Source organism: Sinocyclocheilus rhinocerous, unplaced genomic scaffold, assembly GCF_001515625.1.
Source record: "Sinocyclocheilus rhinocerous isolate Xijiao unplaced genomic scaffold, SAMN03320098_v1.1 scaffold72, whole genome shotgun sequence".
NCBI classification, from domain to species: Eukaryota; Metazoa; Chordata; class Actinopteri; order Cypriniformes; family Cyprinidae; genus Sinocyclocheilus; species Sinocyclocheilus rhinocerous.
Genome location: NW_015628351.1, coordinates 4,785,505 through 4,799,199, shown reverse-complemented (window position 1 = coordinate 4,799,199; position 13,695 = coordinate 4,785,505). Strand labels below are relative to the sequence as shown.

The 13,695-nt window shown below is 37.5% G+C and overlaps 1 protein-coding gene across 6 annotated transcripts in view; it reads right to left on the bottom strand.

Annotated features, from left to right (window-relative positions):
• LOC107737650 (lamina-associated polypeptide 2-like) overlaps positions 1-8,431 on the bottom strand; it is a 13,083-nt gene extending 4,652 nt beyond the window's left edge. Inside the window, exons 1-8 of one of the 6 annotated variants that reach the window (XM_016549231.1) lie at positions 8,338-8,431; positions 5,423-5,528; positions 5,199-5,327; positions 3,791-3,852; positions 2,287-2,355; positions 1,907-2,008; positions 1,675-1,770; positions 1,513-1,599 (exon numbers count right to left, since the gene is read on the bottom strand). In XM_016549231.1, the coding sequence (XP_016404717.1) occupies positions 1,513-1,599; positions 1,675-1,770; positions 1,907-2,008; positions 2,287-2,355; positions 3,791-3,852; positions 5,199-5,327; positions 5,423-5,504 (627 nt within the window). In that variant the 5' untranslated portion in view covers positions 5,505-5,528; positions 8,338-8,431. The other 5 variants (XM_016549230.1, XM_016549226.1, XM_016549227.1 and 2 more) reach the window with 5 other exon arrangements.
• Between the last annotated feature and the right edge of the window lie 5,264 nt (positions 8,432-13,695).

Here is a 13,695-nt window from a genome sequence, read left to right as displayed (position 1 = left end):
CAAGAACCGGGTATTCGATAAGACGCGTGCATTTCGATTCTGCTTAACGATTCCTGCGTTCGCATTTTAATGTGATTAAAAAATATTTAAGTGCATGCGATTTAAGTGCAGGAACGGAAAGAACTTGCGCTCTGTTTGCGTGCAGCGCACATGAAGCGCAAGCGCGAGCACAGAGAATAGAGGTCGCGGTACGGGTTCCCGGTTTGTGTCCGTTCTCGAACCGTTCCGTGTATTTCCACTGTAGAAAAGGTTGTTCCGGGCCGAAACTGACTTCTTTCATATTTGTCGACCAATATGCAGAAAACTACGTCAGTATATCATCATAAACACAGCCGTTTTTGTCTTACGTGAACGTAAACAGATGAGAAAGAAAACACACATGTACAGTATTTTTAGATCTGCGTGCGTTCGGTGTTAAAAGAGACAGCAACCTAATAAACGTGCTGCCTGTCATTAATGTTAATCAAAGAACAAAAGAAAATCGTTCACTGATCTTGACTGAATATATTTAATAACTTTAATTGATTAATCTGTTTTATTTATGAAAAGAAAACTATGCAGTGTTTTTAAACTTTTAATTACAGTTTCTGTACCTGAAATTTTGTTCAGTTGTATTTATTTATGATATTGCTAATTGATTTGTTTGTTCCTATCTTATTACTGACTGTTTACTTGTCTTTAACACTTTAATATTTGAAATTTATATTAATCTAGTTGTTTTTGCTGTGGTATTTTTTTTTAAAAGCATAGGCAAAATTCCTCTTGCAGTGTTCTGTAGGCTGCTGATTTTTGCTCGTGTTATTCAGCTGCAACAGAATGCTTTGTAAAAAGACAGAATACATGTTTGACTTAATTTTTTTTATATTGGATTTTTTATCTTATTGGAATCGAAACTAGGAATCGATAAGAATCGGAATAGATCAAATTCAAACGATACCCAACCCTACATTTCAGTAACTTTTTCCTAATGCTTCTGGATTGAAATATGGTACAAGATGAAGAGTGTAACAGTGCAGCTCAGCCGTACAGGGCTTAAGCATCATGTGATCTGCATTCATGTGCGCAGCATTAACATCTAAGAAACATGAGTCAGAAACAAGAATGCCAGGCCTTTGATAGAACTTATAAGCTCTTTTCTCGGTCTGATCTACCAAACATCAACGCTGTGGTTAAACTTTACACTACCTTTTTACCTAAAATAAGAGAGGAATAAAAAAAAAATACCATCTCTCTAAAATTAAAAAGATGCATTTTCCTGGCTTTTTCCTTTGTACATTTCACAGGGGGTAGAGCTCTCACATCTGGAAAGCCAGTGCAATAAAGGGAGAAAAGGAAGAAACTAAAGAGAACTCAGAAGCATTTCCCAAAGGACAGAGGGAGTGTGAAAGCCCATTAGATGTCTGGCAATGAAGCATGTCTTCTGAATTAAACATCCACTGAAAGAGTGAGGATAAACGAAGAGGCAGACCCTGAGGAGAGAAGAGGAAGGCTGAGGGGGGAAAAAGCAGTTACTGTGACAGTTTGTTTCTGATGGAATGATGGAGACGTTAAACAAAGAGATCTGCCAGTCATGGTGTCTTTATCCAGTCTCATGAAGTCCTGATGAGAAAACCAGATCTTTTGTTAGATTTGTTGAGTGATGCTGTTAAAGCAAACATATCTGTAGCCACAAACCCGCAGGGCCCTGCTGTCCACCATCTGCTCGCTTCTCTGACCAGATCGCCTCTCAATCTCTGTTTGTTTTGACTGAGGACTGAATCTGGTCTCAATCTGTTGACAAAAATACAATCCCACAGCAAAAATAAACCCCCAAGACTCACATAACTTACAGACCAAAACAAAACCACTGACAATCATCCCAAAATTGAGATTCTCAGTTTAAACACACACACACACACACACTCCCCTGTTCCACCATCTGAGTGATGCTGAAGGATCTGTACGGGGACCCGCTTTGACTCAAAGACCCATTCTGGGTGGCGTTTGAAGACTTGTGCTGAATCTTTCCCTGCAAGTGAACTAAACTGAATAAGCAGAACTGAAAAGCATTGACATCTCGAACAGTCAATCAGTTGCCGCACCAAAAGCCCACAATTCTTCAGTGCAATGGAATCCAATGTTTTCTAAAAACCAATAAGTGCAAAAAAAAAAAAAAAGGTGCAAAATTGTTCACAGCACAAAACAATCTGTGGAAGAAACAAAATTACAGTGCTGTCGACCCCCTTATCCCCTGCAGAAAAGCATCCCTGTGCCATCTGTGCCAAAATGGAAATGTTCATACTGTACATTTATGAATCCAGCTGAGGGCACAAAGCAGCGTGGGTAAAAATCTCTGCTCTGACTGAAGGTCCCTGTCTGTGGATGTAAAAATTGCAGTATGACATATATTGCAATTTAATGCCATACCAATTTTAACCACAGAGTGGTACCATTGTTCACACTACTGAAAAACATATTGAGACATTAAACTGCAACATCAATTTTTATGTTTTTTTCCCTGCCCAGCTTAATAAGCAGAAACAACTTCTTGTAGGTTGAAACAATGAGGCTCTGCAGTGCTAAACATTGTTCTGTTTGTAGAGCTTGCCTCTCTTTGGTGTGTGGGTGCAATTAGGTTAGATGCAAGTTGCAGAAATTGAATAAAGCCCATACAAAATAGCTGCAAAGAGGAAATCGAAGGAAAATGGCTCAAAATTGACATTTATTTAGCTAAAGCTACTTTCTTAAGAATAATGACAAAAATACCAATATATGCCTTTTCTACTTAGGTGGCTATAGATGCACAGCACCAACTGCTCAGTTTGATTAAAGGCTATCTGCAGGATTTGTCAAATCAAAATTAAGGCTTTTTTGAAGACCCTTTTGAGATCTGCACAAATAACAAAAATACTGTCCTTTCAGAACAAACTGACATAACCTCAAAACAAATAATTAAGAAACTCTCTCAAATGTTAGAATCTTTTGCTTAATTAAACAGGCTGCGGCACACATTTAATGAGGACTTCACACTGCTAATCAGCAAAACAGGGTAACTGCAAATGTAAAATACTCAAGACATGTATTATTCAATATGTACTGAAAATGGTTTGTGTTAATACACACAGTCACCAAAATGTATTTATGAACATGTATTTATAAAATAGATATTTTGATTTTTAATTTCATGCCATTTTAAGACTTATAACCTCATATTTTATAGAACGGAATTTAAGATTAGGAACCTTGATGTATCCTGAGCAGGCCAACATAGCAGCATTGGCTCTTTAGGGCAGGATTATCTTGTTTGTCATTATTTATCACAGCATTTTGGGATGCTAGAGGCACTGAAATTACACACTTCAGCTTTAAACTCATCATGCCAACAAATCAGCTTGAGTTACCATCAAGTGCTTCTATGATACATCAAAAGTGTCCGTCTCATACATAATTTATGACGTTACACAACCAAACTGACAGACAGCTGGTTGTTGACCTACACAGAAAGATTCAAGCAACAACTTCTGCTCATGTTAATGACCAACATACACTAGCCTATTCTATTTATGTTTGTATGTGAACTCGAAATCAACCCCAACTTTGATCTTGAAATCAATCAAAAAACTCGAAATCAGATAATATTGATAACCGTGATAACTTTGGTCACTATAACCGTGATATGAAATTTTCATACCGTTACATCCCTAATACACTCATAGCAGAACATGAACAGGCAGTGGAGATAATGGATGAATCATGTTTAAGTCTCAGGGGGGAACAAAGGATGGATTGAGGTGCATGTAAAGCCACTTACTTTGCTTGCTGTTTTGCTGGTCTCTGTCCGGGCCATCGTTTCAGACCGAAGCTGCTCTGACTCTAAATAAACATGTAAAACATGTATAACCAGCAACAACAGTAATAGACACACAGCCTTTATATGAAATAGCCAATAAAATGACTATAACTTAGTGATGGGCCACAAGACATCCAGTCTTCAGAAGTTAGTTTAGATCATTTTAGAGCCACTTCTTTAGTTAACATTACGGATGCACCGATACTGCGCTCCTGTACTCGTACTCGTAAAAATGCCCCGATACCAAAAGCCGATACTACACAGCTTGTGAACAGAGCTGTGTCCAGAAAAAGAAACACTGACAACAGAACAACAGAGAGTAGAATGGAGTTATTAGAGATTAAGGATGTCTATGAAGTACATGCAAGTAATAAATATAATGTTAAACATTCAATATTCATGCCTGTATAGCGGATGTGCGCGAGCTGATAAGCAGAGTACGCTGAGTGGATTGAGCGCGCGGCGGCACAGATGTGCGAGCTTGTCGAGTGAATATCTCACAGACATCACTGGAAAGTTTGTAGTTCTGTCGGATGTGTCAAAAGCAAGCAAGCAAAAGTGCACAAGTTTCTAAAGTTATTTGACGGTAATAGCGCATACATTTGAATATATAAAACAAACAAAAATTATAGGGGCATTCACTATAAACAACATTTATTTTAAACGTCAAGCATACACGATTAAAACAAAAGTGAAACTAGCAGACTGTGTGACATGCGCTAGGCTATAAGTGTCTCTCTCATTCTGCACCAATGCAAACGTGTTTAGCTTGCTTTAGAATTATGGGTTTTATTCATATGCGAGGGTCCGCATACAGTGCGCGTGACGCAAATTACATCACCAAAATAGTACGCGCGTACTCATATAATGTGGTTCCCTGCATTATTTTAAGAAAATGTTTTATGATTACAGTATTGAGCTGCTGCAATGGAGCAGCTCTAATGCGTCATTAAAATGAACAGTGAAAGTAACCAAAGCTTATACAATACATTTTAACAGGTATAATTAAGTGTGGAAATATCTGTTTGCTAAATGAAGCCAACTAACATGATTCTTCTTCTTCTTATCATTATTATTTTGTCTCTGTACCCAATATTTGTAAAAAATGACAAATGCTGTGAAAATACAGGTATCGGTATCGGCAAGTACCAAAAATGAAAGTATCGGTCTCGTTCTGAAAAAAAGTGGTATCGGTGCATCCCTAGTTAACATGCAAACAGCATTTTGTGCACATCCTATATGAGGTTGTAAACACCTCTAATTGGGGTCAGGTGAACCCAAACAAGCCTAATCATTCATGGTTTTGTTATTAATGGCTCAGTCATTCAGGCAACCCAAAGACTATTCAAGAGTCAATGCTGCTCCTTACCGGAGTCCTCTTCCTCATTGTCCGAGTAGAGGCCTGCATCCCTTATGCCATTGACCCTGTGCTGTGATGCCTGTGCTGAAGAATCCAGCAGCCTTTTCAGCTTCTTTTCATATAAAGCTCTAGTGGAAGCTGCTCAAAACATACACACAGACACCATAAGAACACGCTGAATTTATTGCATTTTCAGTTTTGAAAGGAAAGGACTGTGACTCAAAAAGACTAACCTACAATGGGTCCAGCTTTGACTCCATACTGGAGCAGTTTGGCTTTTAGCTGATCATCAGTCAGTAAGCCCAGGTCTACCATTTTTGCTGCCTCTTCCTTCTCGGCCTGTACAGTGAAATACACACACAACAAACTATTTAATAAAAAAAATCCTGTCAAGGCAGTGAAATTACAGCGATTCATCATGGTGGAGCGAGGAATCAGCACATTTTAGCATAATCTAATAAACATACGCTGACACTAGCTTGCCAAAGGGTGAACCTCGGCTCACGCAATCCTCAACAGACTCTTGTTTTGAGGCTTTCTCTCCTTTGCATCTTGCACCGACACGTTCTGAAAAGGGGTCACATCCAATATTAGCTGCTGTTGCAGTTTCCCAACCAACCTCAGGCTGAAGAAACTTCTTCACTTTTTAGCAGAATTGAGCAAAAATGCTTTGCACAAAATAAAAAGATAGTGATTAAATAAAGTGTGAGTCCAGATGGAATTGGAAAGTCAACACATTCGTGACAAACTGAAAAAAAGTGAACAACTGAACAAAAATGAAAAAGAATGATGCTGGACAAATATTTGAGGTGTGCATTATGTAAAATGCACAGCAGTGATGATGGCTCAGAACAGACGGCATTTATCTGAGCCATTTCATTGTAACATTTAGTCAAAAATCCCTTTAGCACTTTGTTCCTCAAACTTACAGGCGGCAGACCACTCCAACTATAAAACAAATTGCAGACAACCTAATAGTCTCATTTGCTAATAGACTTCACTGATCTTGCCTTGAGCCACCAATATTATCCATCATTTTTCCAGCAGTTTGGAATGAACTAGACTGCTACTTTCAGCTAATGAGCCTAAATAAGCCGACTGTTAGCCAAGTTAAACCAAACATTTACATACACTGACGCATAACTGAGTCACATAAATCAGAAACTTAAAAACAAATTAGATATGTATGGGATAATATATATGCACATACACAGCATATAAAAGAATGTTATTTTTAGTATTGTTTATACACTAGTATAGTATTTTTTCATATTTCGATTTTTATATTTTCAGTTTACATTTTCATTTATAAGTCTTAGTAATTTTATAGTTTATACAATTTATTTTTATTCCAGTTTTAGTTTTTTTTGTGCGTGTGTGATTTTAGTGCTTAAACGATTTATTTCAGTTAGTTGCCAATGCAACATTATTTTCATTTAAGCTCAAGTTTTCATCTAATATTTATATTTAAATTAATGGAAATCATATTAACAGGTTTAGTTATCAATACTAGATATAGTCACAAACAGCTTGGATTTCATTTCCTATAGCAATCATTGTGTACATGCACTGTCAATCCACAAAATGATAATCAATTTAAACAATATGCATGTTGTGATAAATCTTCTCAAATCTTAAATGCACCGAGTGCTGGGTTTTCTACAATTGCTCACCCTTCAAAAAGTTCCTAACATTCACTTATAACTAACTACGGTAAATTTGCACCAGTAACAGACCGATTCAAAAGTACTAGCTTTAATGCAAAATATAAAATGGCCAACTCATGAATCTGGCAAAGACCTGCTACTTTCTAGGGCAACACCACTTTGGTTATCACTTTTGGTCATTAAACACGTCTAATCATAAACTGAGAATTCGACACCCAAGTCTAAGATGGCTCTGACCCAGATTCCCCAGCACCCATTGAGGGCCCCCCTGACCCACACACACACACCTGCAGTGGTGCTAAGCACTGCCAGCGAGTGTGTGTGAGACAGCTGGAGCTTTATTCTACAACTCTAAGGAATCATGTTTCACTCTCAAGGAAAAAAATAATAATTCCCCATTTTGACAGAACAGTCTTTGATGTTTTGAGAAGCATGCATGCTTTATCTGTATTTCACTGCAGTTGGGAGCCGACAGGCAATGACCTACAAACCTCTCAACAGCTTGAAAGCAAAGAACATATGGGTATGAATATTCACAGCACAAATCAAATCTATTTCAATCAAGCCACCTTGTGTCAAACTGTTGGACAGACAAGTGCGGATATGGAAAGATTTTTTGGGGAATCCTTCAAATTCAGTCTGCAAGATGTGAAAAACCTTGTCAATCGCAGAAAGACAGTCTCCAGGAATGAAGTTTAATAACGTGACCTCTACAGCTGGTAAAGCGGCGTCTTTCTTTAACTCACGCTGCCAGTGAGATGACCCTCCTCTTCATCGCTAGAGAAATCTGTGCTGTTTGTCCTCTCATGTTTGAGATAAAGCTCCACATAAGCGTGTTTCTTGCTCTCCGGTGGAGGTAGATCCACATTATGCGCTATGAGCTCCGACTCTAGCCTCTCTTTGGAGAAGAGAGCGGGGTCTTCCACAAACACCGGCATGTCAGGTGTGGAAAGCTAATGCATTTGAAAACACAGGCCCTAAAGAAATGATTTCCGATGTTCTGTGAACGAAACGTCGGCTTTGTTCTCCAGAAAACTGTCTAAGTAGTAAGCTCACCAAGTTAGGTTTTGAGTGTCCCACAGCCGTGTCACCACCACCACCAACAGCTGTTCACAGGGGTCTCCCTATGTGCTCACAGAAACGCCTTTTGATTCATTCATGTGGCCGTGAAAAATACCAGACACGAATTTCCGAATTTAAATCAACAGAGAAGACACGGTAGACTATATACGCGGATATTAATTCATATTTAAGGTGAATAACTCATGTAGGCTGCATGTGTTAAACAGAAATCTAGTGTGTTTGGTCATGTAACTTAACGTTAATGTTTTAGCGTGCAAACAAGTGGCTTGTTTAATGTGTGAATTAATTAATAAAGTCGATTATATTTGCAAACTCACCTTGTTAGAAGCTGTTGTGCGATTTACATGGGACAAAGAACAAAATAGTGCTTTAAACAAGCCTTAATGAGGCCGCTTTACCTGAATAGTATTTCAATGTCGGCGCGGTGAGCGCTCACGCGACGTCCTCTGATGATTACTGACAACGTCACGGGTTGGATGTTTTCCCGCCATTTCTTCAATGAAATGCGAACTGCAAAAATATATTTTTATCGTCAGTGTTTACGTATTTTAACCATAAAATTGATTTAAATTTGATATGTAAAGTGATAATGACCTGCTGACTGCACATCATCCTTCTTTTCACTGGACTGCATACTTACCCAAAAAATAAATAGGCTACATGAAATTATTGTATTTTTTATTTTTTTTTACTTTAGATTAGAATAAGATAAGTGTACGTTAGATTAGCATAAAGCTCAGTAAAAAAAAGTCCATTGTCTAAGCTTGCATTAATGAAATAAAATCTGACAGTCTTATTTTTTATGGAATATACCAGTGTTTTTTTATTCATGTTACTCATAATCTTTTAACATAAACAACAACTTGTGGCTCACATGAGATCACAGAGTGCTGCAGGGATATTTTGGAGATATTTTTATAGGCCAAAACCTGAAGCTTTCCATCGGGTTTCATCTTCCTGAAGCCTGTTTGCCTCACTATATTTTCACATTTTATTCTTTAGCATAAAATACATCAGTGATACCACTTTTTTAAAAAAGCTTTTACTTGTCTTGTTGTCAATTGTCAGTTGTCAGAAGATTAATGATGGTGGCATCAAAGTCATGTGACCTTAGTGTAGCTTGTTTAAAATCATAAAAGTATTGTTAATTTGGGAAGATTATCATGATGAACAAAACATGTAAGAATCATAAACTTTTGTTAATCACAGAGATTATTTTCTGCAGTAATCCAAAAGCCAATGGAAAAAATCTGGAATATACCAGTGTTTTTTATTCATGTTACTCATAATCTTTTAACATAAACAACAACTTGTGGCTCACATGAGATCACAGAGTGCTGCAGGGATATTTTGGAGATATTTTTATAGGCCAAAACCTGAAGCTTTCCATCGGGTTTCATCTTCCTGAAGCCTGTTTGCCTCACTATATTTTCACATTTTATTCTTTAGCATAAAATACATCAGTGATACCACTTTTTTAAAAAAGCTTTTACTTGTCTTGTTGTCAATTGTCAGTTGTCAGAAGATTAATGATGGTGGCATCAAAGTCATGTGACCTTAGTGTAGCTTGTTTAAAATCATAAAAGTATTGTTAATTTGGGAAGATTATCATGATGAACAAAACATGTAAGAATCATAAACTTTTGTTAATCACAGAGAGATTATTGTCTGCAGTAATCCAAAAGCCAATGGAAAAAATCTGTTGAGTTTTTGTCACAGAAACCAGGGTGATTCTAACTTCTGGGTTGGCCTACATAAATACATCATTACGGCAGCACTCCATTATCAAATGACAATGATCCAATCATGAAAATTCAATGATCTGATGGACAAAATCAACTCCAGTCCAACATTGTTGTTTGTTCCAGTATCTGTTTCACTCAAATAATAGGGAAGAAAAAAATTATCACAATCCATTTCATGTCAATTTAAATTTGAAAACAACCACTGGTATGCTGCCATGGTGAAATACCCCGTTTATCGGTCATACAAAATTATTTAACCATTCACTGCTACGATAAGAATTCCAGAGATCCACATAATAATAAAGTTAAAAAAAGAACATACATTAATTTAATGGCGTCTTAGAGTTTCTCCTAATGGCAAGGGAAAATTTTGAATAATAGTCACAGAAACCAGGGTGATTCTAACTTCTGGGTTGGCCTACATAAATACATCATTACGGCAGCACTCCATTATCAAATGACAATGATCCAATCATGAAAATTCAATGATCTGATGGACAAAATCAACTCCAGTCCAACATTGTTGTTTGTTCCAGTATCTGTTTCACTCAAATAATAGGGAAGAAAAAAATTATCACAATCCATTTCATGTCAATTTAAATTTGAAAACAACCACTGGTATGCTGCCATGGTGAAATACCCCGTTTATCGGTCATACAAAATTATTTAACCATTCACTGCTACTATAAGAATTCCAGAGATCCACATAATAATAAAGTTAAAAAAAGAACATATATTAATTTAATGGCATCTTAGAGTTTCTCCTAATGGCAAGGGAAAATTTTGAATAATAGAATATATATTTTACTATATTTTACAGATAAAAGGCAAAGGTCTGCATCAAAACTGCCTCTCATCAAACTGCAAATAATTTTCTTATTCTTCACACACTGTCGGGTTTCAATTCCATGCTTGCTATAGACTGCATTTTGTTTATTCACCAGACTTATATCTGCCTGATACATTACTCTGTAGGGCTTCTAGCAAAAGGATTATCGTGTACTACAAGCCACTTTAATAAGCTTCAAGAGTCCAGAAGGATCTGCCAACAGTAAACGTGCCGTGCATCACAACTGCGCTCTGTCTCCCTCATGCCGCTGGCAGGCGCAGGCACAGATGCTGTGTGTTTCACCACTAAGGTGCATCCCTAGTGGATGAACTCCGATTCACTCTGCTTCTCTATTCTGGAAATGCAATGTTTTGCCTGTTGCCCAGATTAGTGGCATTCATTCGCTCATCAACATGCATAACCCGCGTCCCTCCCCCCACCCCGTCTCTCTGTGTTTCTCTTTCTCATCTTTTTTGTTAAATTTTTTTTCTCCTTTCATTCTCCAATGAATGCATCTCTTCTCCCAGGAAACCATGATGCAAGGGAGGACCAATTTGAATATACCATCATCCTAATGCTCACCCACCCCGTCTCTCTGTGTTTCTCTTTCTCATCTTTTTTGTTTAATTTTTTTTCTCCTTTCATTCTCCAATGAATGCATCTCTTCACCCAGGAAACCATGATGCAAGGGAGGACAAATTTGAATATACCATCATCCTAATGCTCACCCAGACCGCCTGAGACTGGAGCAGCAAATTGCATGTTTAACATTCAAAACTGACACTCTGGTAAACAATAACACTGCTATCTATTTAGGCATTATTATGTTGCTGTGTATTTCTTGTAAATGAAACATCTCAGCTCTCCTGTCCTGTTTTATAGCCCATGTTAGTTCAACAGACAATTGTGCCTGAACTGCAACAAATGTGTAGTAGCGATTGCTCTGGATATATACTGGATTGATTATATCCACTGCTGATAAGCCACTCTGTACCTAATGGCTTTGAACCCTACATGAGACGCCATATCAAAATCACATAGGAATAGAAAGCCATAAAGCACAGTAGTGTTTTGAGTTGAATCAGACTGTACTCGTGTTTAGTTCTGAGGTGAAACCACCATGAGACTTGCAGTGTTTCCGTACTTTAATACGTGAGTGTTTTTTTTTTCACAGCTAAACAGATTCTATTTAAACCACTTGAGCCAAGTTGCAGTCTGCACAGAAGATTAAAGAAAAAAAAAAAACTCACATCATCATGAATAATTAAACAAAAGAGAGACTGTTATTCAGTTTTTCTGGCCTGGGAGCATTAAAGTGTTTGTATCTCATTGTTCTTTTTAAAGTTTCTCCTTGGGGGAAATTCTGGGATTTCTCTTGATTTATGTATGGGTTTACTGTTTTATTTCTTGCACTAAGCCCTCTATGAGCTCCTCATCACACTTCAGTAGCGAGATGTGTTTTTGTCCATCAGTCTCCAAGAACATTCCAAACAGTCTTTGATGAGACATTGTAACAATGCCTAGAAATAAAAAGGTACAGCACTAATCAAAAGGCTTTTGTGATTTCCACAGTGGCCCTGGTGAATGCTGAGTGGATTATGTAAACATTCAATTTACAATTAGACTTCAGAAGTCTAGCTGACTTTCTGCCTCTGACAAAATATTTTTTTTACATTACAGCTCAAGGGAGTTTAGCAGATCTGATTAATGAACACAATCTACAGTATGCATAAACAGTTAAGCAAACTTGCCGTTCCGACACTAATGAAATGGCTGATGAAAATGGCACATTATAATCTGATTTTTGTTTTGAGCTCTGTGCTTGGTGCTGTGATTTATTCACACAAATAAATGGGTGTTTTGAGAATCCCAAAAGAAACACCAAAAAGTATTGCTAATGTTAATGTCTCCTCATATTAGAATTTATGCTTTAAATTATTATAATAAAAAACTGAATTAAAATGGTTGGCTAAGCTTTCCAGGTAGGCTGTGCATTAGTAGTATGTATTTTATAGTTGCTCTTTCTGCACGTTATATTGTTACGCCAGTAGGTGGCGACAATTCTACAAGTGATAAGCGAGAGTCACAATTGACCTATCGGTAAGCCCCTCCCTTCGAACGCTGATGAGCCAATGGCAGTCGAGTATCAGTTGCACGGGGAGCGGAACTCGGACATCTTTAGGTTTCAGCGCCATAGAGAAACATTGGAAGATCCGAAGCTCGCATCGGTTTAATGGTGTTTATGCTATAAAAAATGGAAAAACGATGTGCCTAGGGTACTTGTAACACTAATTCCAGGTATCCTGAGAGGATAGGCAATGTAATTTTATTCCATTTCCTAAATCCAACCAAAACAGAGCAAAATGTCCCTAATCATTCAACCCCAATCACAATGAAAACGAAAACATTTTCTGGTTGTCATACTCTCATTAAGTTACACTTTTCATCTGCTCAAGCAGAACATTAATGACATCTTGTGCTTCAGCAAGGTATCTCTGGCTAAAACTAGCTAATGTTAGCGTTAAAGTTAGTGAGTCCATGCTAACGTACAAACCTAAATACCGAACTCTTCTCACGTCATGTACCGTGCAGTGAAAGTCAAAAACACATTAACGAAGGTCTATATTAGAGTGGTTAAATGTAAATTAATTTAATCTTACTCTGCGGTATATGAACGGTGTTGATCCGGGATGTTGTCATTGCGATCGTGACGACCGTAACATAATTCTCCCGTTTGCATTGTGTTCTTTATTTTTACATATTTATTTTAATATATTTTATATATCCCTCCATGGCATATTTAAGTCCCACTTGAAGGTCCATCTGTGTCCCAAATTTATCAGAAACACCTCGGAAGAAGGTTTTCACTGACAGCTGTCATTGTAAAATAGTGAGTGTCAGGATTATGGACTATTTTGTGTGTGTTTTTGCCCCTGTGACCCAGTTTCTTCCTCGTGTTAATTGTTCATTTGTTCCCAGGTGTGTCTCGTTCCTCCCTTATTATCCTGAGTTTAAAAGCCCTAGTCCATTCAGTTAGTGTTTGTCAGGTCTACTTGTTGAATGTCCTCCCTGTTCTCAGTTTTCCTGTGGATTATTAAAGACTGTGTTAAATCTACAGTATGCATAAACAGTTAAGCAAACTTGCCGTTCCGACACTAATGAAATGGCTGATGAAAATGGCA